The sequence below is a fragment of the Hetaerina americana genome, unplaced genomic scaffold (assembly GCF_022747635.1).
Source record: "Hetaerina americana unplaced genomic scaffold, ioHetAmer1.1.p SCAF_16, whole genome shotgun sequence".
Taxonomy (NCBI): Eukaryota; Metazoa; Arthropoda; class Insecta; order Odonata; family Calopterygidae; genus Hetaerina; species Hetaerina americana.
Genome location: NW_027286719.1, coordinates 58755 through 80888, shown reverse-complemented (window position 1 = coordinate 80888; position 22134 = coordinate 58755). Strand labels below are relative to the sequence as shown.

General features: G+C 36.5%; 1 protein-coding gene across 2 annotated transcripts in view; it reads left to right on the top strand.

The window, feature by feature from the left end:
* The first annotated feature begins 729 nt into the window (after positions 1 to 729).
* Positions 730 to 22134, top strand: part of Rip11 (Rab11 interacting protein) — a 43508-nt gene continuing 22103 nt past the window's right edge. Inside the window, exons 1-8 of one of the 2 annotated variants that reach the window (XM_071583997.1) lie at positions 736 to 773; positions 841 to 903; positions 1217 to 1255; positions 1374 to 1482; positions 1561 to 1701; positions 15347 to 15513; positions 19243 to 19311; positions 20013 to 20194. In XM_071583997.1, coding sequence (XP_071440098.1) covers positions 873 to 903; positions 1217 to 1255; positions 1374 to 1482; positions 1561 to 1701; positions 15347 to 15513; positions 19243 to 19311; positions 20013 to 20194 — 738 coding nt within the window. In that variant the 5' untranslated portion in view covers positions 736 to 773; positions 841 to 872. Of the gene's footprint in view, positions 904 to 1216; positions 1256 to 1373; positions 1483 to 1560; positions 1702 to 15346; positions 15514 to 19242; positions 19312 to 20012; positions 20195 to 22134 lie in introns of both variants that reach the window. The other variant, XM_071583996.1, reaches the window with a different exon arrangement.

Below are 22134 nucleotides of genomic sequence, written 5' to 3'. Positions count from 1 at the left end.
GTCTAAGCTTAATGTAAAATAGGAGGGCATAAATGAAAGAACTACAAAAGTGTTCGGATTCGGTGTTAAGTCGTAAGTGTTTTGGATCAATGTGGCCAAAGTATGAGGGACATAAGAAGAAGAATTGCGTTAGGCAATGAAGCTTTCACAAGGAGAATATTGAAGAGAGGGGCGTTAAGTAGGAATGATAAGAAAAGGCTTGTTTAAACTTTCATACGGAGCGTAGTTATGTACGACGCGGAAACATGGCCATTGAAGGAGGATGATAGATCGGAGGTTTTTGAAATGTGGGGGTGAAGAAGGACGGAGTAGGTGAATTAACTAGAAAGGAAAACGAATGAGGAAGTGCTAGGTGAGGTGGGGGAGTCAAGAGAATTGTTGGGAAAAGGATAGGGTTTTGGATGGAATGAAGAGAAGAAGAAAGTGTACAGACTTGAAGAGGGGCTTATTGTAACATAGGATGTTGAGTTCGTTAATAGGAGAGAAAAGGGAATAGCCGCTGTACCCTTTGGTATTGGGTCCATCCAAAGCATACCTTAACCCATAGCGTATCTATTACAATTATATATACGATACATATGCACACACAGACATTTACACCCTGCGCTACCTTGCGGCTGCTGTTGGAAATATTTGCTGTCACCCATCTATCGGCGAATATAACGGGATACAGAGGCTTTCGTTCATGACTTGCACGACATCTATAATATATTTTGATAATTACGTGTAGTTGTTCGCGAAACCGTTCAGCTGTAATGATTGGAATGCAGCAGGTATTTCGGGGAAATTAATTAGTAATGATAATTTTAACACTTGGAATTTTAAGTTATTTTGTGTGAGGTTTCCTTTTATACACGCGGCGTTAGTCCAATATGTGGAGTCCAACGCATGTACAAGTAACAGGTAAATATTTATCCTGCAAACGTGGTAAAGTCTTATGACATATCAGCCGTAATCTTTAATATAACGTTTCCTGGTTTGCCTTTTTTCTCATCTGCAATGATTTGAAGAAATTAACTTTCTGCCTTTTGTTCCCGGTCGGAAGTCAATTTGAAGCACCGTGATTTTATTATTACTAACAAATATCTGTCGGTGTGCGATATCTTCTGACGATGTTATCTGTAGACAATAGCTGAATGTTTCGTGGTTAAAGCATCGTAAATTTTTTAATATATTCATTATTTTCCTCATCCATGTTTCTCTTTAATCATTTCAGTCCATCGGGCCCGAGGCCTGATCTCTAAAGGAAAGAATGGTACGATGAAGAATGACTATAAACAATGACCTACAGTAGAGCTAAGTCTAGTTGTGCAGCTTTTAGTTTATATCATGTAATGAATTTAATCATTGCTGACCTGCGTCATATATTTCAGGAACAAACGACGCATTTGTGACGATTGCGCTAGGGAAGTCTAAGTACAGGACGTCAGTAAAGGACAAGAGCTCGGACATGGTAGTGGAATGGCACGAAGAATGCGAACTGTAATTATATATGTATTTTATGAAAGGTGAACATCGCATGTTAAGTGCATTTCCGTAATGTAACTAATCTTTTTTTAGGCCGATTCCAAAACAGGGCAACACGGCACAAATAATCCTCACTGCCTTGCATCGGAATTTAATAGGCGTGGCAGATGAATTTCTGGGAGTCGTTAGTATTCAGTTGTCTGACTTGGACGTCTATGAGAGACCAAAAAACAGGTGAGACCTTTTATCTACTCACATTATTACATTATGGCTTAGATGCATTACTGTATATTCATTATTCCACTTCTTCATTTAAAAAAATCATTAACCAGGCTCACTCTTAGTTCTCTTGTATAATAATTTCGTTAGTCACCCGCATTGATACCTTATCACCTCATAAGTTGATGGTATGCCATTAAAATGCTTAAATGAAGTCCCCTTGAAAAACTCGAATTTTTTCCTACATGAATTTAATGGTTTCTCTGAAATGAGCCTCTTAAGCAATTTTAAATCCAAAGTAAGCCACAGGCCATAAAATATATTGTGCAAAAATTGTGGAACCTTAGGAAAATGAATCGCTTTGATGATGCACAATGCTAGCGGTCATGAAGGTGTGAGGTACATTTTTATTTCCTCATTATTATTTAATTTCTCTTTGCTACAACCCATACTCTTTTTGAATTTGAGTGTCTGTGCACTTTTTTTTAGCAATTATCTCTACTTAGGTAGAATCCCAAAATATGCTCAGTCTATAATGATATCTTTTGTTCTCAACTTCCTCCTAGTAGAGGAGAGTCTGACGATGATACATCAAAGAGGATGGTGGTGACAAAGAGCACAATTTCATTGGGGGAATATTAATTGAAAAAATTCGGGGAAAATATCATGAGGGGAAAACTTACAATTTGCTATTCGCTTCCAACATGCTATTAGCGACTAGGCCTTGCCCGCTTCAGTGACCTTGGGTCAGCTCGCAGCCCATCCATAGGCCCTTAAGTGGAAACGGCATTGCATTAATCAGGATATCCTATAAGTTTTTTTCATTTCAATGAAGGTAGTTCACCTATAATTGTAATTGCTTCCGCTCAAAAATTCCCAACATTTACCATGGCTAGTGACAGTAGCACACTGTATTATATCACTACTGGATCAATATGTATGATAGTTTTACAAAGTAAAACTTATCATATTTATCTTAATCTGTCACCTACTATGACACTATGCCTCCAGTTTTTTCCTCTAATATTTATCTCACATGGATGATCATTTTCCCATTCTGCTGAAGGGGTTTTCAGAGCTGTGATGCTTGAATGTCCTAAGTCTTTCTTCATCTTTGGTCCATCATTCCTGCTGTTGACGTTTCATTCATGCTGCAGGATGTATTTTAGGCTCAGAAATATGTTTTAAGTGTATTCATGCATTCATTCATTTACTTATCTGAAAATAAGGAGGAGTTCATATTTCAATGAATGATTGCTTGATTAGGGATCAAGGTGCTACGGTGGCTAATGCGCTGGCTTCCCACCCCGAGGGCTTGGGTTCCAATCCTGGTGGTGGCCAGATTTTTCAGTGGTATTCTGATCCCTGCTTGGGGTGTTCCGTGGCGAGCACTTTGAGTTCACTATCTGCCGGATGGGATGTTCAGTCGTGGACCCCTCGACACCTTTTGTTAAGAGTGGGCCAGTGCCGATGCCAGGTTTCCCTCTACCCTCCCATCCATTCCTGTAACATCCTACCACCACTAGATTACTCACACATTCCTTCTTACACAAATGACCCCTTCTGTTGGCCACCTGCCCCTACTGACTACTACCAATTATTGCATAATCCATTATGGTATGCATGACAAGGAGACCACAAAAGTTTCCAGTTCAACGAAAGCAATAGCTAGACTCTTGCTCACACTAGCGTAGCATTTTTTTTGTCACAGATTTTCAGCTCAGCCTTAAACACTTGGTGAGAAAACAACAAAAAAGAATCTAAACCATAAATGAAAAATTTTAAATTGTGCTGTGAAGTGTCAAACAAAAAATTGGATTAGAACAGTAGCAATTGTTAGAAGAAGGTTAACTGTACAAATGTCGGTATAGTAAACCAGTTCTGGGGTCACTGACATTGCATTTTCAAGGATGAAACCAAGAACGAAGGGTAAAAGTGATGAAGATAATTTCAGCAAGTACATGACCATTGCAGCTCTAGCATGGGAGCTCTGTGTAATCTCCAAATGTTGTACCACTTGGAGATTGAATGCTTTCAGTTGAACATTAATACCCGGGCCCAAGCATGCACTACCACCGTACACTGACCTTATAGCATACTTCAATTTGTGTTTCATTCCCATGCTCTGGGGTTTACTTTCATAGGAAACTAATTGTTATACTCTGCAGTATGTAGTTGCCTGTGAAGATACATCTCCAAAATCAGTATGGGAATTTTTAGCACTGTCATTACCCAAGATGTAAGTGTTGATTGTTGTTTTATGAGTCCTTGGGAAAAAATTGGAAAACAAAATAATTTGGGTGCATTTTTTTTTTTAACATGATCTCCTCATAGCTCGATATGCTTCCCAGTGTTTCGCCAACTTTTTTAAGCTGTCCCAAAAGTGCTATTTTGGAAGGTCGTCAAAATAGGCTTTATGTCGGTGATGTTTTGTGAATAATTTTTCACTTGAGCCATTTTTTAAAATTTGGAAATAAGAAAAGTCACTGAAGCCAAATCTAGTGAGTATGGTAATAATTTGAACTTTAATATCATAATTTAACGCCATGAAAACTGCTAGTGTGCACCTGTGCATTGTCTTGATGGAAGAGAATTTTTTCCATGCCAAATGAGGATATATTTCTTTTGATGTCTTCATGCAATCAGCGCAATAACAATATATAATAATCTCCATTTATCGTTTGTCCTTTTCCCAGTAATCAATGTAGATGATTCTGTGTGGCAAAAGACATGGGGCCACAACTATTTTGGGAACTGATTTGTCATTCCCTTTAAACCATATTATGGATTTTGTCAATCATTTTGCAAAAGTCACTTCCTCTGGACATCTCAAACGATGGTTCTCATTCGTTTATGTATAGCCACGTTTAAACTCATTTACCAAATTGTAAACAGTTGGCTTGAGCACACGGTATCATGAAAACTCAGTGAGGAAGGCTTGAGCATGGTGTATCTCAGCATGCCAGGCAGATCAAAAGCTGGTTTCTGGTGGCTGTTGTCACAAGGCTGAAATCAGTTCTAAATGATTATTTTTCTATAAAATCACAATATGGGATGCACAACCTCGTATGTAGAGGCTTACAAAACATGATAAAATTCACTTTTAAATTTAAGATATTTTCCACAGAAATTCTATGTTGACCATTTAATGCAATATTAGTTTTATTAGATGAAGTAAAATATGAAATGTTACTCTTTGTTCTGAAAAAAAATTTTTAATTGTAAAATAGTAATTGTTTGAATTTATAACTCTCCAGCAATTGGGTTCTTTTTCAACGTATTGTTCAAGTGATTTCAAAATTATACAATTAGTATACTTTGGGTAAATAAAAAAAACAGAAAGTGGATTTTAAAAGCATGATATTGCTACCCCTTTTTTATAAGGTCGATCGCTTTTAATTGATATACCCTTGGAATTTCTTGTTAATACTGCAGGTTGTGGCATAATAATAATCTATGTTTATATTTATGATCGTACATTGACGTAGGATAAGTCAAGATATTTGTTCAAATGCATGCGAGGTCTTATTATTTTCTTGTTAAAAGTTTTGTTTTGTGCATATTTTATAAAATTTGTATCATCATCATACATGACGGGCTAAGTGTTCGGAGATATATTTGTATGTATAGATGAATAATTTCTGAATATAAGTTACAAAACTGGTCTCGGTACTAACCCATTGGAGTACACCACTAATCATCGTGGAACCACCTGTTAGGGCAATCTTCATCATAAATAAATGTATTGCTACTCACCCCTACTCTGTCACCCTACCTGATTTAATGCCTTCCATTCCTACTTGAGCAAAACACTATGGCCACCGTTGCTTTTGATGTACCCTCAAGTTAATCTCTGGTACTTCCCTCTGCATGAGATATTTTTATCTTTAATTGCCATACGAATTATGCCACTTCCAATCAAGAGAGCATGTAGTCTTTCTTGCTACAAGATCATAAAGCCATTGCAGTTAAAGGAAGAACATTAGGGAAGAGCATTTATGTTTGTGATTGAGTCATTTTGGTGCATTTCATTTTGGCATAAGTCTTCTGAATTTGGCGAGTGAAAGGAAAGAATTTGATGTTGGCTTCCTTACATTTTATGCATTAATATTTGTCTTGGAAAAGCACCTAATTCATTGCACATAGTATGCGGTGATGATCTTTATATTTTGTTGTATGCATACTTATTTAGTTTGTTTACATTATCTCTGCAAAAGGAAGTTGATTTTTATTGAGGTTTTCTTGAAAATGAATACTCAGAGATGTAAAATTGCTTCATATTTTATTCATTCTTTTAGCAGAGGGTAAAAAATTAGCCATATGTTACATTTCAGTGTAATTTCAAGAATTCATTTAATGTAATCTAATCAAGTCGAATGTTTTTTTTAAAGTAAATTCTTAAGTTGCAAATTCATATCAAGCACTAATGCAGACTTTCTCTGCATTTATTTGCTGTTTGCAGAAAGTGTGAAACTTAGCTATCGGATGACTAAGGTTGGTTCCAAATTTCTCTTATTGAAATATTTTTTTTGGATAATTCTTCTCACAGAGCCTGCAGTAGTGACATGTTACATTGTTTTTGTTTGTTCTCCATAGTTAAATAATTTTCTTTGCTTGCTTCATGCTGTAGTGCACTCACTTAGGGACCTGTTTTGGACTAGTTGAAAAAATTTTGCCATAATTCAAAAAGGGAGAAGTATAAAACTCATCTTTGCAAAATCTATCAAATTGTGGTGACACCAGTATTGCATAATCATTATGGAGTTGAGAAAAAGCCTGCAATGTGTGTTTGTAGGGTTTCTAGATTTCAGTGGACATGCTGAATGAGGCATTTCCTTGATGAGACTTCATCTCCAACAGAGATGTCAGGCCCCCAGTATGAACTTTGCATTGCCACGGACACACTCAGTCAAATATTTTTGCACAGTGATTGTGCTTAAGCCACTAAATAATCGTGCAAAAGTGAAATTTTATCTCCCTCCCCGGCAAGTTTAGTATAAATTATTCTGTTGGCAAAAATTCCTCCATTAATTGCATGCTGTTGACTGTGGGGATCTCCGGAGGAGACAATGGCTATTGTTCCGTACAACCTGAGAAGACTTCGCTACAGTGAATTAGGGTTTTTGTTTTGTTTACCTTTTTTGCCTTGAACATTACACTTTATGAAGTAGTTGCTGTGTAGTCATGGTACTGTTTTACCATAGTCCATATTTCTCTGCGGTTAATTCTTATTTGGTAGCCTACCATTTAAGGTAGATTTAGGTTGGGCACAGATTGAACATTGCCACATTTATTGACTTCATCTAATGAAACAAAACCCAGCCCCCGCACTGCATTAAACCGTTCATCAATTCTGCTTATGTATTTCCTTTCTCCCAACATGATGTCCAGGATACCAGTTCTTTGCCTACCCCTTCCTTGCTTGCCTAACATTCTCCCCCCCCCCCTAATGGCAGTCTTCAACAGCCCATTGTTAATCAAAGAACTCTGCATCCAACTTTCCTGCTTCCTTTTCACTTCTCCCAACAAAGCCCTCTCCTCCTCCATCCCTAGCACTTCCTCATTGGTTTTCCTTTCTGTCCACTTTGCCTTTTCTGTTTTATTTCATCACCACTTTTTCCATTTCACCTTTTTCAGAAAACAAATTTCAAAAGCCTTCAAACTAAGTCTTTTATTGTGCTTCAGCAACCATGTTTCCATGCTATATATGCTGCATAAAACCATGTTCCTTATCAATATTTTAAGGAGGCTTTTCTCAGCATCCTCACTCAATATCCCTGTCGTCAATTCCCATGCCCTTGTGAATGCTTCTTGGCCTAAATAGATTTTTCTTCCTTGAAGATAGGTGAACTTTTCCACCTGCGCTAGTTTTTGTCAAATTTTAATGCCTTAACATTTTGCCCTTTGTCTTGCCGTCAAGTTTACTTGTATCTAAATTATTAATATCCAGGTGGTATTCTCTTTCTAGGTCAAAGCCTGCTGGCCTTATGTCTTTACCATACAAATCTTCTATATATTCTTTCCATCTCTCTTGAATTTTTCCTGGTTCTGTCAATAAGGTTGCTGACTTATCTTTGATTGTTTGCACCTTATTTCACACTGCCTTTGTAAAATTTGCACATCCTCTCACCGTGCCTTCCACTGCTTTTCTTTTGCCCCACTAGTTTCTCACGCGAGTTTATTATTTAACTCATGGTACTTCCCTCTACCTTCCTCTTGTGTTTACATTCCTCCATTTCCTTCTCTCAACTATCCTTCGAGTCATCTCGTTCATAATCAAAGGTTTCCTTTACCTTTTCCTATGTACTCTTCTAATAGTTTCATTTCCATCTTTAAAAATCCTTTTGGATATCTTCTCTACCTTTCTTCTCCTCTTCTCTCCTCGTCTCCTTGTTCTTTATCGTTAATTTTTCCAAAGACTTCTGGTAGTTGTTTCTTTTCTTTTCAGTTACCGCCTTTTACATTACATTTCTTGATCCCTCTTCTCTATTTTACTCTCTTGAATATGATGTCACACTGCATCAGTGCCAAAGTTTGATGTGGATGACCATCAGGGAAACCGCAAATTAACTATGATATTCCTAAATCTGTGCCTAATCATAATATAGTCTAACTGAGAGACATGTAGTCCTGAATCCCCCAGGGATTATCCATGCATACCTATGCCTAATTTGCCTAATTGCCGTTATATATTTCCTCTCAAGGACATCGAATTATGTCCTACAATTGATCGTAGAACCCTGCTATTCCTACCTCCCTATGGTTATTTATCCTCATTTAGACCCAAAAAAATATGAAGATTGTTAGTTTTGTTTTTACCAATTCTAATAGGATTCTATCTTGCAAATGCGCAATGTTTGCTATGTTCTTTCATCCATTTTGCTCAAGACTATTGCCACCTGTTGCTGGCTCTCTTCCCCTCTGCTGTAAATAACTCGGTGAGAAATTAAGTAACTAAACCACACTCTGAGCCTCTATCTTCTCCAGACTATGAGTTACTTCAATCTATGGCTTCCTGAAACAAAACAAATCAACATTAATATCTATAATTTACAACATTTTGTGTAGAAAAAATGTTATCAGGATATTCCAGTTATTTCTTAGTAATAGTTGCTTAAAAAAACTACTCCCATGCAGGTATTCTCTTTTGAGCTAATATCTTATGCATTTTTGTAATCACTTTTCTTCTTGAAAACATTCATAATCTTATATTACATCCTTGTGTGTTTGAAATTAAGTGCGATCACTGGCATAATGGCTAATTTTTTTCCGTCTTAATAAATCTTCATTGGAAAAAGTTTGCTTGTGTGCCAGCAGATCCATTCCATTCGGGGTGCTTTGATTTACTGAAATGTTGACTGAATCACTTTGCACCCATGCTATCCCCTTAATTGGACCTAACTGAAAGGCAATCTTGCAAGAGAAGGTTTTTACTTTCTAATTTCAGGTGCGAGATTTAATTTTTTCTTTCCATAGGGTAAATAGCCTTCATATGGTAGTGACCTTGTATACTATGTGGTAAGCTGTGTGCAGAGGCATATATAGGCCCCAGTTGGTGAACTACTTCTCCATAAGTGCTTTGCATGGCATTTTCTTCAAAAACTTGCATGTAATGAGCATGTTGTCAACAAATCATACCTATATATATTTTTTTAAATATGATTAAAATTATGGGTTGTTTTAAATAATAATAAACAATGTGGAAACAAATGGTAGAATGGCAGGTGTATCTTGCGTGAATTCTTGCTGTTTGAAAGTGAGTTGATCTTCAAATACTCGTGCCATTGGCACACATCTGATTGAAAATGAGGGTTATCTCTCTGATGTGAAATACCTTGGTGGATTTGCTTTTATCAAATCAGTTAATGAATGAAAGCAAGGAATCAGTTAAAAAACCATGAGAAACCTGCATGATGTTTCCATTTACCAGCTGGTGCGGAAAGGGCATATAATTTCAATAGCTGTTGAACATGAGGCAATTGTTATTTAATGTTAGTATTTAACTCGATTAATTAATCCCGAATTTTCTTGAAATTTCCTCTTCACACTAAGTTTCCTCTCTGTTCATTGGGACCCTCATTTCCTGTTTTGTCTAGGGATCATCATCCAACGTATAAAGGCATGATCACTAAGGGGAAAGATACTGGCTATAAGAATTTTGTCGGATTACTTCCTGGCTAGAGTTCAACTGCAAACCTTATGCTCGTCTATAATTCTCATAATAAGTCCTGCCCTTGAAGAACAAAAGAGTGATTCAATCTAGCATGATAAGAACATTGCATCACCCAGAGAATACCAACTTTTGATACTTGTTGTTCCAAGCAGAATAATTGCACGCCTACCAAAAATGCTACTGGGCAGTGATGACATTCAGAATTTAATTTCTGAAATTTCATTGGGCCAAGAATTGCATCAAAAGATAATAGTTATTTTTCATAAAATTGAAAAAGTTGCCATAGATTTCATTTGTCAAATTTTGTTTACACTTTTATATTCAACTCCTAGGTTCTCATAACATCTGGTTTTTTTAATTAATCCGATGTTTGCTTATAATTAGGTGGTGGATTTTGATGATGAAATGTTAGTATTCAAGTAGAATCTAAATAAAGACTTATTCTCTGATGGTTTGGCCAACAAATCAAAATGTAACTCTTCTGTAGAGGAACAGAAAGAAACTGCATGCAATGTTCATAGTTGATTATTAAACGTGAGTATTTGCAGCTGATTCAGGCGAGATGTAGAGGAAGTTTGTCTTTATGAGAAAAACAAAGTTTGCATCATAATTTGCCATAAATATGTAGAAAAGTGCAATTTTTTTTTCTCGTTGTGAGTATTTGCGTTAGGGTTCCCTTGCATCCTGAGTCACTCTGGGGAAAGTGAAACAAAGGAAGGGGGAGCACACATAATGGGATGCGAGCTGCCCTAGAGGTGTGGGAGGCTTGCTATGAGTGCTGTATTCTATAATTATGAGGATTCATAGAAAAAGGTAATGAGAAAGCCACTTTTGGAAGACAAAGAGTGTTCATGATGCAATTGTTTAATTTAGAGAACCAATCCTTATCGTCGGATATGGCAGGTGTGGAAATTCAGTGAATGGAAAGAGAACATACCGCAAAGAATGGCACCCAGTATTTTACCTATGGAGGGTTGCTATAAGAAGGGGTGTTTTCAAAGAAATGGAATGATAATGCCAAATTAAAGTCAAGGTGGCAAAAGGAAATCATGGATCATCATCCACCATACTCCCTAGGTATTGAACCCCTCTGCTTTTCAAGTGATTCCATGAAAAAAATTATCACTCTGGAGACGAGGGTTTCAGAAGGTGGCTCAAGTGTTGTTCATGGTATTATTGAAATCAAGTCCATTTCAGTATTATTGAAAACAAATTGGCTTATATTATTTTCTCAGTCTCACTAGTTTTGGTGGATTATGGGGAGAATATGGACTGATAAAAATCTATTGAAGTTTCTTTATTCATGTAGTTAGGACTAATTGTCATGTTACCCATTGTAATAGTGCAATGTGTAATGTATTTTTGGTTGCTCGTGCATGACCAGATTGCTTATGTGCAAAATCTTAAAAAAAGATACTTTTTTCCTAAATATGTTTGCAGTTTTTGGGGGTCATCTTATATTTGGGTGGGTATGGTAAATTTGCCTAACATTTTCTAGCACTGTAATTCCAAAATATTTAATAAAACCCAAAATTTATGAAATAACATTCTCCCTGGGCCATTTCTTTTTGATTCCTTTAAAATTTCAAAATTTAGGATGAAGGCATTAGGGGCTAATATTTGATAGTAAAAGAAAGACGCAAGGACGATGCTCACTCTCTTTGAAAACTATTGTTTGTTTAGGAAAATTGAGTCGAAATGATATTTTGTTGCATTTTAAAATAAAATATTCATTGTTTTTGCATTGGTCTGTGCCTATTTTCCAATATTTGGTCTCCTTTGTTCTTTGACCCAATTTCACTTTAATTGTGATACTGATTTCATCATTTTGATTCAAGCTCACCTCCAAGCATTATCAGCAGCCTGTTAGATTGAATCTTTGCTCAAAGTATTCCTTCTAGGAACATCCATGAATGTCGCAAGTCCTTATTGTGCAATTCAAGGGTATTTTTGAAAATGTGTGCTTTCAATTTCCTTACATTGGGTACTAATTTCCAAGGGTCAAAGACACTATCGAGGGAAGCAAAAGGAAACCACCTGATTAATTATCCCATGCAGCAATGATTGACATAGACTCAGTATGAACCCTGTCAACTACAGGATCAAGTCCCCTTGGCTGTGTTCTTTTTCTGGCCATGGGAGAGGCATAAATTCTTCGGTCTTCATCTCACAATACCCTTGAAAAGTGAAATCAACAGCAGTAGCATAGGAGATGTAGAGGAAAAGGACTGAACCAGTTACCGTAGGGTCATGCAATATTAGAATAATTTGGAGGATAGAGACATTAGAAAATATAAAGTGTGCAGTAGAAAGAGGAAGTGTGTATAGATATTTTAAGGCTGTGTGAGATGAGATGGAAAGAGAGCTAGGAGTAATAGAGCAATATTAATGGAGTAATAGGTGATGGAGGGGAAGAGAGCTAGTGAGGTTTGGAAATAATATTGAATAACAAGTTATGTGAGAAGATTAGTAAACAGAAAGTGGGTTGAGTGATAAGTAAGTAAGTAAGTAAGTAAGTAATTTTATTTGCCCAGCAGATTTGTACAATTGTAAAAAACAAGCACAGATATAGGACACGTCAATGTTATATAAAGAAATGATAAATACTAAGTACATGTTTAAATACAAAGAAACTCATGGGACAAGAAGTTCATTAATAGAATAAAACATTTTACAGAGTAAATATTTCTGAAGGTTGAGCTTAAATATAGGCAGCTTATGTTGTGCTTTCAGTTCTTTAGGAAGTTTATTAAAAATCCTGAGGCCCATATGTTTAGGTCCATGGGCGGTGGTACAGGTTCTGACAAAGTTTTGGTGGAGGTCAGCAGAATGCCTTGTGTTATAATTGTGAACGTTGGCATTGGAAAGATAACTAGAGAAGTTGCTTTTGACATACAAAGATGCGCAATACATATACACGCAGGGAATGGGTAAAATTTTCAATTTTTTAAAGAGGGGACGACAGGATGCTGCATGAGTAGCAAGGCAAATAAGTCGGATGATCCGTTTTTGAATTTTAAATATAATATTTGCATTAGGTGTAGGGCCCCATAAAAGAATACTATAAACAACATGAGAGTAAAATTCACTATAATAAAGAGACAATAAGACCTCAGTATTGACGGTATGCCTAATGAATCTGATAAGATGACAGAGTGAACTCAACTTATTACGAAGTTTGAGAATATGGTCATCCCAAGACAGACGACTGTCAATAGAGATGCCTAGAAAACATGATTTACTTTTTTGTACAATAAGTTCGTTATCAATATTTACAGTTATGCAAGCAGCTGATTTATTCTTATTAGCAAAGTAAATTAAAGAAGATTTACTAACATTGAGGAGGAGGGAATTGAGGAGACACCACTCATGTAACAGCTGGGTAACGGAAACAGAGGTTAATATTAGTGTGTCTACAGAGGAGGCAGACACGAGGACATTTGTGTCATCAGCATAGACGACAGGCAGCACGCCTGGTACAGAGTTCAGTAATGTTGGTAGATCATTTACGTACATAAGGAACAAGATTGGGCCCAGGACAGATCCCTGGGGTACACCACATAGAACACTTTTTACTGGAGAAAGGAACTCTCTTCCTTGTTTACTTAAGGCTACACATTGTTTTCTGTCCAGGAGATAGGATCTAACCCAGTCTAGGGAAGTCCCTCTTATTCCCAGGCATTCAATTTTTCGAAGTAAGAGGTTGTGATTGACAGCATCAAACGCCTTTGAAAAATCGAAAAATAAGGCAAGAGATTCAGATCTATTGTCAAGATCAGAAGTTATTTTGTTAACTGCTTGATATATAGCTGTGGATGTAGACCTGAGTTTCCTGAAACCATGTTGGTTGGGAGAAAGTAAGTTATGGGATTCCAGAAATAATATTAAGCGATTGTAAAAGATTAATTCAAATATTTTACCGAATTGGTTGAGCAATGAAATGGGCCGATAAGAATTCATATCGTCTTTAGGTCCTTTGCCCTTGTAGAGGGGCAAGACTTTCGCTACTTTCAAGGTGGCAGGGAATTTCCTTACCTTTAGAGATTTGTTAATTAAAAATAATAATGGATGCTTAATTGCCTCGTAAGATTTCTTAAAAATAGTGGCTGGTATTCCATCAAGACCTGCAGAGTATTTATTACTAATTTTGGACATTGCCTTAGTTAATTCATGTTCCGAACAGGGATATAAGAATAGCGAGTTACAAGAGTTGGAAATAAGGGGATATTTGCCACTGTTACACTGATTTGTAGGAGTTATCTGAGATAGGTAATGTTCATTGAGGGAGGATGCCATCTGTATAGTATTTTGATTGAGCTTTCCAGAAGTATTACGAAGTACAATGTCAGAGTTGACATTTGAGATAGATTTGGATTCATTAATTATTTTCCAGGCTTCCCTAGATTTGTTAGAGGCATTAGTAATTCGAGAATTGTTATATGATCGTTTGGCATTGTAAAGAATAGTCCTGTATTCCTTTTTCAAAGTGGAGTATTCGTGTTGACTGGAGGAGTCAGTTTTATTTCTAAAATATGCTGCTAAATCTTTCATGTACCTTGCAAGATTACGAATTTCATCGGTAACCCAGGGTTTCTTATTATGATATAAAACTGAGGTTTTGAACCTAATTGGCCCAATGGGAAAACAAAAATTGAAGTATTCAAGGTAAGTAGAATAGAAGTAAAGAAAGTTGTCGTCAAAACAGTGATGTGATATTATTAGTTGAAGTAAAAGCTGACCCAGAGAAAATTGGGCATGGTTCAAGTCTACATGCTGCCTAGCCGCCGTGAGAAGGAATAATTTAATAGAGTACATGATCGATAAATGGAAACAGTTGCAAATGTTCCTGTAAGCAAATTTAATAGCAATTGGAATACAAAAGTAGGTGAAGGAAGAGATGGTGTTCGTTTAAGAAAGTATGGTTTAGGAATAACACTGGAGGGAAAGAATTATAGATCTTTAGGAGACAGGGTTTATTTACAATGGAAACTTGGTTCTAACTCCAAAATAGGCATACATATTCACGGAAAATCCCCAGGGTTTCAGAACTACATGTCTCTCAGTTAGACTATATCATGATGAGGTGCAGATTTAAGAATAGTATAGTAAAATTGAAGTTTCCGTGGGGAGGAAGGCGATTCTGAGCATACAAGTTACATCACGTGTAAAGAAATGCTGGGTTAATTGTTTGGAGAAGACCCTGATGCATTCCCATTTCAGAGGCTTTTATCTTAGAGGCTCTAAGATTATTGAAGATAGGGACTGGGAAAGGACTAATTATAGGATAATAAATCTTTCAAATTTAAATGCATTAAGAATGTATGTGAAAATTGAGAACACAACATTGCAGTTGCACGTTCTTGATGTGCTGAGGTGGCCTGGGTCCGCATAGCCTCAGTGAAATGAGTTGGTCTGAATTGAATGTGATTCTTTTGATGAGGTCCATAGTTGGTGCGTGAGTGTCGTAATAGTCTCTCTATCTTGCAGATGGTACAAATTAGGGAGCAAACCGGGGAAGGAGAATACAAAGGAAAGGGGAGAGCTTGAGGTGAAAGTGGCTTTTGTGGTCAAGTCGGGCATGCTCGAAGAGAGCTCAAAGAAGGAGAAGCACAAAGCATCACTGGGACAGCTGAGTCACATGGCCCAGTCCGTGGGTAAGTGGTATTTTTCTGAATAAACAATCCTGGCTGAGTGCATCTGTCTAAAATACCTGTGGTAGCTGTGTTAGCTCACGGACTCCTCCAGAAATGTGAAAGTTGCCACTCAGAAGTGGAATTTGAGGGTGCTTCCTCTTGGGCTGTTCTCACTTTCTATTCCCATGAATCTCTATGGTCTTTGGTGAAGTCCTTGTTTTCATAACCACATTGAAAGATGATGACCTGTCCTAATAAGTAATTCTAATATTTATTGGTTATTTAGTATAAAAAATGTGGTGGACCTTGTGAAGGCAATTCAAACAAGAGGTATATAATAGATGCATGAAAAGACGTTTAGTTACATCATCGTCTTGGGCTGTACTGCTGTACAGCAGATTTTCTCATTGTTGACTGCCATGATTTCCTGTCTTGAGCCATCCTTTGCATTTCTTCATATTTTCTTTCACTCTTAATCATGTTCAACTCATGTAACTTTTTAATATATGAGGGTCATAGGGTTAGGTGGAAGAAAGGACTATTCAGTCTCAATTTCATCTCAATAAAGTCGTCAAATGAATAAAATCCCTCTAACGCAGTCTTCCGCAAGCAACCCTTCCTCATACAATGCCCGAACCAACTAACCTTTCTTTCCTTCATTACCAATTTTCTCTCATTTCCTTCATGGCACCACCTCAATCTTTACTCTACCCTCCCATGAAACTTTCCATCCTTCTTCAGATCCACGTATCGAAGGCCTCGGTTCTATTTACTTAATCTTTTTGCAGAGACTATGTCTCCGCTCCATGCAACATCTTGTTGGGAAACCTTGGACAGCACGGGGAAAGGAGCTAGCCCCCCTACCCTGATGTGTGTAATTCATGGGTTAAATGGAAGAAGGGACCATTTGGTCTCAATTTCGCCCAAATAAAGACCTCTATGTATCTATCTATGTGTGTAATTCACGCATTGTCGGGCTCAGTATTGGGTGAACTCTACCATCACTTATGAAACCAATCTTTGGATTGATAACTGAGGTTTTTTATTGATTTTTCAAAGTGGAAATGGGATATTTCCTCCTTAAGATTGGGATAATTCCTTTCCTTATGAAGGGAACTAATTTTTATTGATATTTCTTGAATATTAAGGCTCTTAACATGTGCCTAAATCCATTGTGCTATAAGCCAATGGTCAAGCAATGTGTTTGATCTCGGGGGAGGGGTCTGTTTAGGTTGTATACATTCCAGTTCAAACAAAAACATCATAATATTGAGCCATAAGTACCACTGATACCTGTCGTAATACTTTTTTTGAAGTAAAAGTGAACAAGCTTTCCAATCACAAAATATACCTAATGAGTTTAATGAGCCCTGCAATCCTAATATTTAGGGGCTAAACTAATGATTTTCTCTTGAGATTCAACTTTTTTAATTTTTTTAAAATGGCTAATCAGGTTCAATGGTTTTAATATATTTTACAGCAGCATTTTGCCATATCATGGAAAAACTTACTTGCATAGATATTCTTGTTGCACCCTTTGAAGCTTCTATCTCCTTAATTTTGTTCTCGTTCCTGAGGATAGTGCAAATCACTGATGTAGACCAATTGTAAGTGCATGCTATATCAGCCATGTTTGCGTCTCATTCTTGCTTTGCAATGATTTTAATTTTGATTATTAATGTTATTTTTATTCCCTTATGGCTATATTCTTGTAGATTTTTTTGGGGGGCAAATTTTTAAAACTATTCACAGAATATCATTAAACATGGCACAAGAAAATCACTAATAATATGCCTGAACACAAGTTTGGAAAAATGTGTGATCATTGGCAAAGCTAAGATGCTAGAGGAAGGAGTTATAGACGCAAACTGACCTAGCATGCTTGTAGTCATTCCAGGAATTCCGCTCTCCTCGTCACTCATTATGAGAAAAGTTGCTTGTTTAGCCATTTTTGGGCAAAATGTCTTTGCTTGTTATGCGAATTACTTTCTATGTGAGGTGCTCGCTAAGCTAAGGTCCACTGTAAATTAATAATATCTATATCAGCATTGGCAATTGACTCTGGGGAGTAAAATACATAAGCCTTAAATCTTGGGTTGACCTGATAGCAACTGTATGAAAGTGGCAGTTTTCTATATTTAAGAAGTTCAAGTTTACATTTAAGGGTTGACTGAATTGTTTCAATTGAGATTTATTGTTTTCAAACAGCATTTATTTTTGCTGTCACATTTTTCCATGGCATGACCCTGACAATTCGGATCAGGAGTCTTTCTCACTCATTTCGTGAGTGTACAGATCTGAATTATTTTGCATTTTCTTAACATTTTTAAGCAGCGGGAAAAAAAGTCTCTAGACAGCTTTTTAGTAAAAAAGTATTAGGAATGTGTCATAATAATGAACTAATGATTTCAAATCTTATATTTTACTAAATGAGTTTGTATTCCACATTGGGTCATTCCGAAATAATCGAACGATTGTAAACAATGTATATACAATTTCCTTTGAATAAACCTTTTGAATAATTCATTTTTTGTGGCATGCAACATGTTATTGTATTTTGCATTAACTTATTTGGGGCAAATTGCTTCCCTGAACAGGTATTTATTGTCATGAGAAAGATCCTTGAGTGAATTATGCATGTTGTATGAGGTTCCACTTTCCTTAAAGATTCTTGCAAGGGAAAGAGTCCCAGTTCGTCTATTTGAAAGCTTAAAGAAATAATTGCAAATACGAGAGTTTGTACAGCATTTTTCTTCCTTAGACTAACATTTCCCTGTAATTTCGAGAGGATTACTTCTGAGTATGCCCTAAGAGAATCTTTATTGTCTATTGGGGAACGCCCTCTTATTCATTGGAAAAGTTGCAATTATATGCATTCCTTTTGGAAGTATCAAAACGATTTTTTTGGCTGCACATTTGAGGTCTGTTCCATGGGAAAAATTCTTTAGCATTTAAAATATAGTTTCTTCAAAGGCAAGGGGAACAACGAATGCAATTAAAATAAAAGCGCTTTCTTATCCAAGATTTACATTGGTATGGAAATGTTCTCTTGCTAGTTTTAATTGGCATTCTAATTATATCGGCCAAATAAATGCTCTAAATGCAGTTTCTTGTTTTTTTCAGTAGTTATTACATTTTTCAATAATTTTTGGATTTAATTTATCAAGAATTTCACAATCAATTGATGTTTTTGTGTTTATTACCAAGTGCTGTCTTGTGGCATCTGAAAACTCTACTCCATCAATTCATACAATATGCCAGAATATTGGAGCAAAATATTGGTTATCATTTATCTGGAGATTGTTATTATTGGCCCTCCCCTACCTTTTAATGTGGTTTTTACAATGAGGGTGTAATATTGATTATCAATCATTATTGTGCTCATTGAGCAAAATGATAGGGCATTATATCAATCAGAAAAAAGAGCCCCACTAATATGCAACTGAATCCCAGGAAATGGGCAGTTATAAGTCCTGCACTCAATAGCTTACTAATTTGATCCCTCTACTAATCTCCAGAAGCCCGATAATAATGAACAAAGAGCATGTCAGCCCAAAAGAATGAGTTCCTTCATCTTTCCCCGACATTCACTCGAGATGTTCTCCCATGGGGTATCATAAATATTATCTTACAGTAAAGGTTAATGTTAATGTACTCATGGGTGTATGTACAGGCTGTATGAACCTTATGTGCAATATGTTCTCCTTCTTTCCTAAAATTTCTGATGGAATGTTGCATTTTTTATTACAGGAGGAAGTTTGCTTAGTATTGGGAGCTTAGAGAAGAGGAAAAGTTTAAAGACATTTGCCAAGTCCATTGGTAAGAATCATTTTGATCAAGTCAACATATGCGCTTGGTGTGATGGTATGCAGAGAAATATAAATAATGTGGTGTGAGGCCTCCGATTTATGTACCTGTAACTTCCATTGCTGTTTTATTAATCTAAAATTATGGTCCAGACAGCTCTCCATCAATACAGTAGGAGCATCTAATTTATGTTTCTGAACCCAGAAATAATACTAAATCATGCCATTGTTGTGTGTGAGACAACAATTGCTTTTTTGGAACATATTGTCCCAGGTTATTTCATAATTGTTACTTTTGCAAGTAATATTTTGCACATTGATTCATTAAAACTATTTTATGGCAATATGTAAATTTCTAAGGTATTTATTAATCATTTGTGAAAATTATCATTGGAGAAGTTGCCTACCAGCACAATAATTTTAGACTGCCGGATAAATAATGATTTAGGTTTTTCCATTGGAAGTGGTGTTTTTGAAAATCACATTATATTGTCAATGCCTTATGGAAAATGAAAAGTTAAATTATAGATTTTCTAAGGAAGGTTTAAAATAAAGGCTCACTTCCAAAAATAGCTTTAAACCGAGTTATTATTCAAAGTTGCCACCTTACGAAAGTTGTGTGGGTTGGGTGTGATCGAGGTACGAGCTCCTCATTTCTCTCTCTCTGCCCTCCCCAAGAAGGGCCCTTTGATTGAGCCATTGTCGTCTTTGCAGGGCACAAGGTGGTGAAGGGCAAGAAGAAGCTGACTGGTGGCAAGGGAAGCAGTGTAGATGGCTCCATGGAGGGCAGTCAGGACTGGAGTCCGCAGGAGGTGGTGGGCATGAAGTCAGGTCAGGTGCTAGGGGAAGCAGACCCCGGGGTGATCAGCGAGGGGGAGAGTGATGATGACTTTGCTGTAAGTTTCGCCTTTAGGTTTTCACTTCTATAAATCTCACAATGACATAATTTGAGATGCTCCAATTGCTTACCCATCTTAATTGAGGTGACTCCATAATAGCTTTGCACATATGTGAGATTTAGAAAGAGGAGCAATTCATATGAGCTCCTCTTTTGGTTGTCTTCATTTTTTAGCATCTGCTTAATTAGAGAATAGGCATTTCATCATGATGTAACCTGTTTTCCGGCCTGTGAGACATATCAGCCCATAAGTTGCACTGTGATTTATCAGGGTAGAGTTTGCAAAAAATATTTAGATTAGACGGTAAACGATCAAGGTATTTTAATGTTAAAACATGATAGAGAAAATGGAATTGTTACCCTAACAAATTAGGTGCTCTATCAATATTTATTGATCATGGAATCCCAGAACTTTGACACCACTGCTGCTGAGTCTTTTCTACAGTTATTTTCACTATGGTTTGTCACTTTCCTCATAGGCAATGTTGGATTCACTTCCATCTAATGCATTGTTAATTTCTCATTTTTTAAAATACATTATAATTGTCTTACTTTTAACTTTTTGTCAGGGCTTTTTCAATCATTCACAAACACTAGAACTCTGGCTGTTTCATTATTTTTCCTGTCCGTGTGGCATCATGAGTTGGTCCCTAAAACCTTTATTTCATATTCAAGTGACAGTTATGATACTATTGTAAATCTACTACACATGCAAAACCTTTTCTCATCACAAATATCTAGCACCATGGCGTTTTCCTGGAACAATCCGTGATAGACATAGTTATCACTAATTTTCTCCCATCAATTAAAATCATTTTTGTTGAAACAGTAAGCCCATTCATTTTGTGATTTATTGTTCAGTTCTTAACATATTCATCCAGGAATGGCCATTTAGGAGCCCACGAATGCAAAGATTTGACTCATAACTGTATTTACTTAACCCATCTTCAACTTCCTCTATTCTTGTGTCATATCAGTCAGAGGTTGATCGAATGCCTTTCAGCTGGCCCGCTTCCATATTCTGAATCATAATTCACAATTTAAAGTTAAAATTCAGTACCGGCATTCTTCTCTCTTCATATTCCATGAGTTTATACTAATTTTAACTTCTTTGGCGACACTTAGTTTTTGGGGAGAGATAAAATGTATCAAGAGAGGGGCAACTTCCCCATTAGCCCAGTGCGTATAAGCTTCCCCGCAGGATCACGTTCGGGATGTAACTAAGTGCACCACCTTGTACACATTAACAATTTAAGGAGGAATTTCTTAAGGAAGTACATTGAAGGAAATGTTAAAACTCCAATGCTTATTACTGGCTCAAAACAGGTTGAGAATTGAAATATGTATTAAATACAACCATTTTCTATGCCTTATGTTGGAAAAAATACGAAAGAGTAAGTATTTTTCCGATGAATCAGCCTGCATTTCATAGGTCAAAGCTGTACCTGTATATCCTTGGCCGATAAAATGAATTTTTGATTCAAATATGTGCATTTTATGGGCTAGGAAGTATGGTAATTCATTATGTATGTGTGAATGAAGTGATTGCATGAATGAGCAATGCGCTAATGGCTTGTCTCTCTTGACTATTGGAACATGGTGAAACTGAAGAAATTTCAAAATCAAGAATTTTTATGACTCTAGTGCCAAAATAATGGAATATTTAGTTGTGATGGGTGCATAGAATAGTGTCTTATTGTGCAAAAACCACTTAGAGTTTTGTATTACTATATGCTACAGGTAGCAAATTGATTTCCTGGGAAATCCTGGGGAAGAAGTAAAAGTGCTGTTTTACAAGTACCAGGAACAAGTACAAATCCTAGATAATGCATTACCATGAAAAATGTTATATTGAAGATATTCTCTTAAATATTTTTACATTGTAATTGCTTTTCATTTATCCATATGAGAGACAACTGTTCAGCATCAGAAAATACA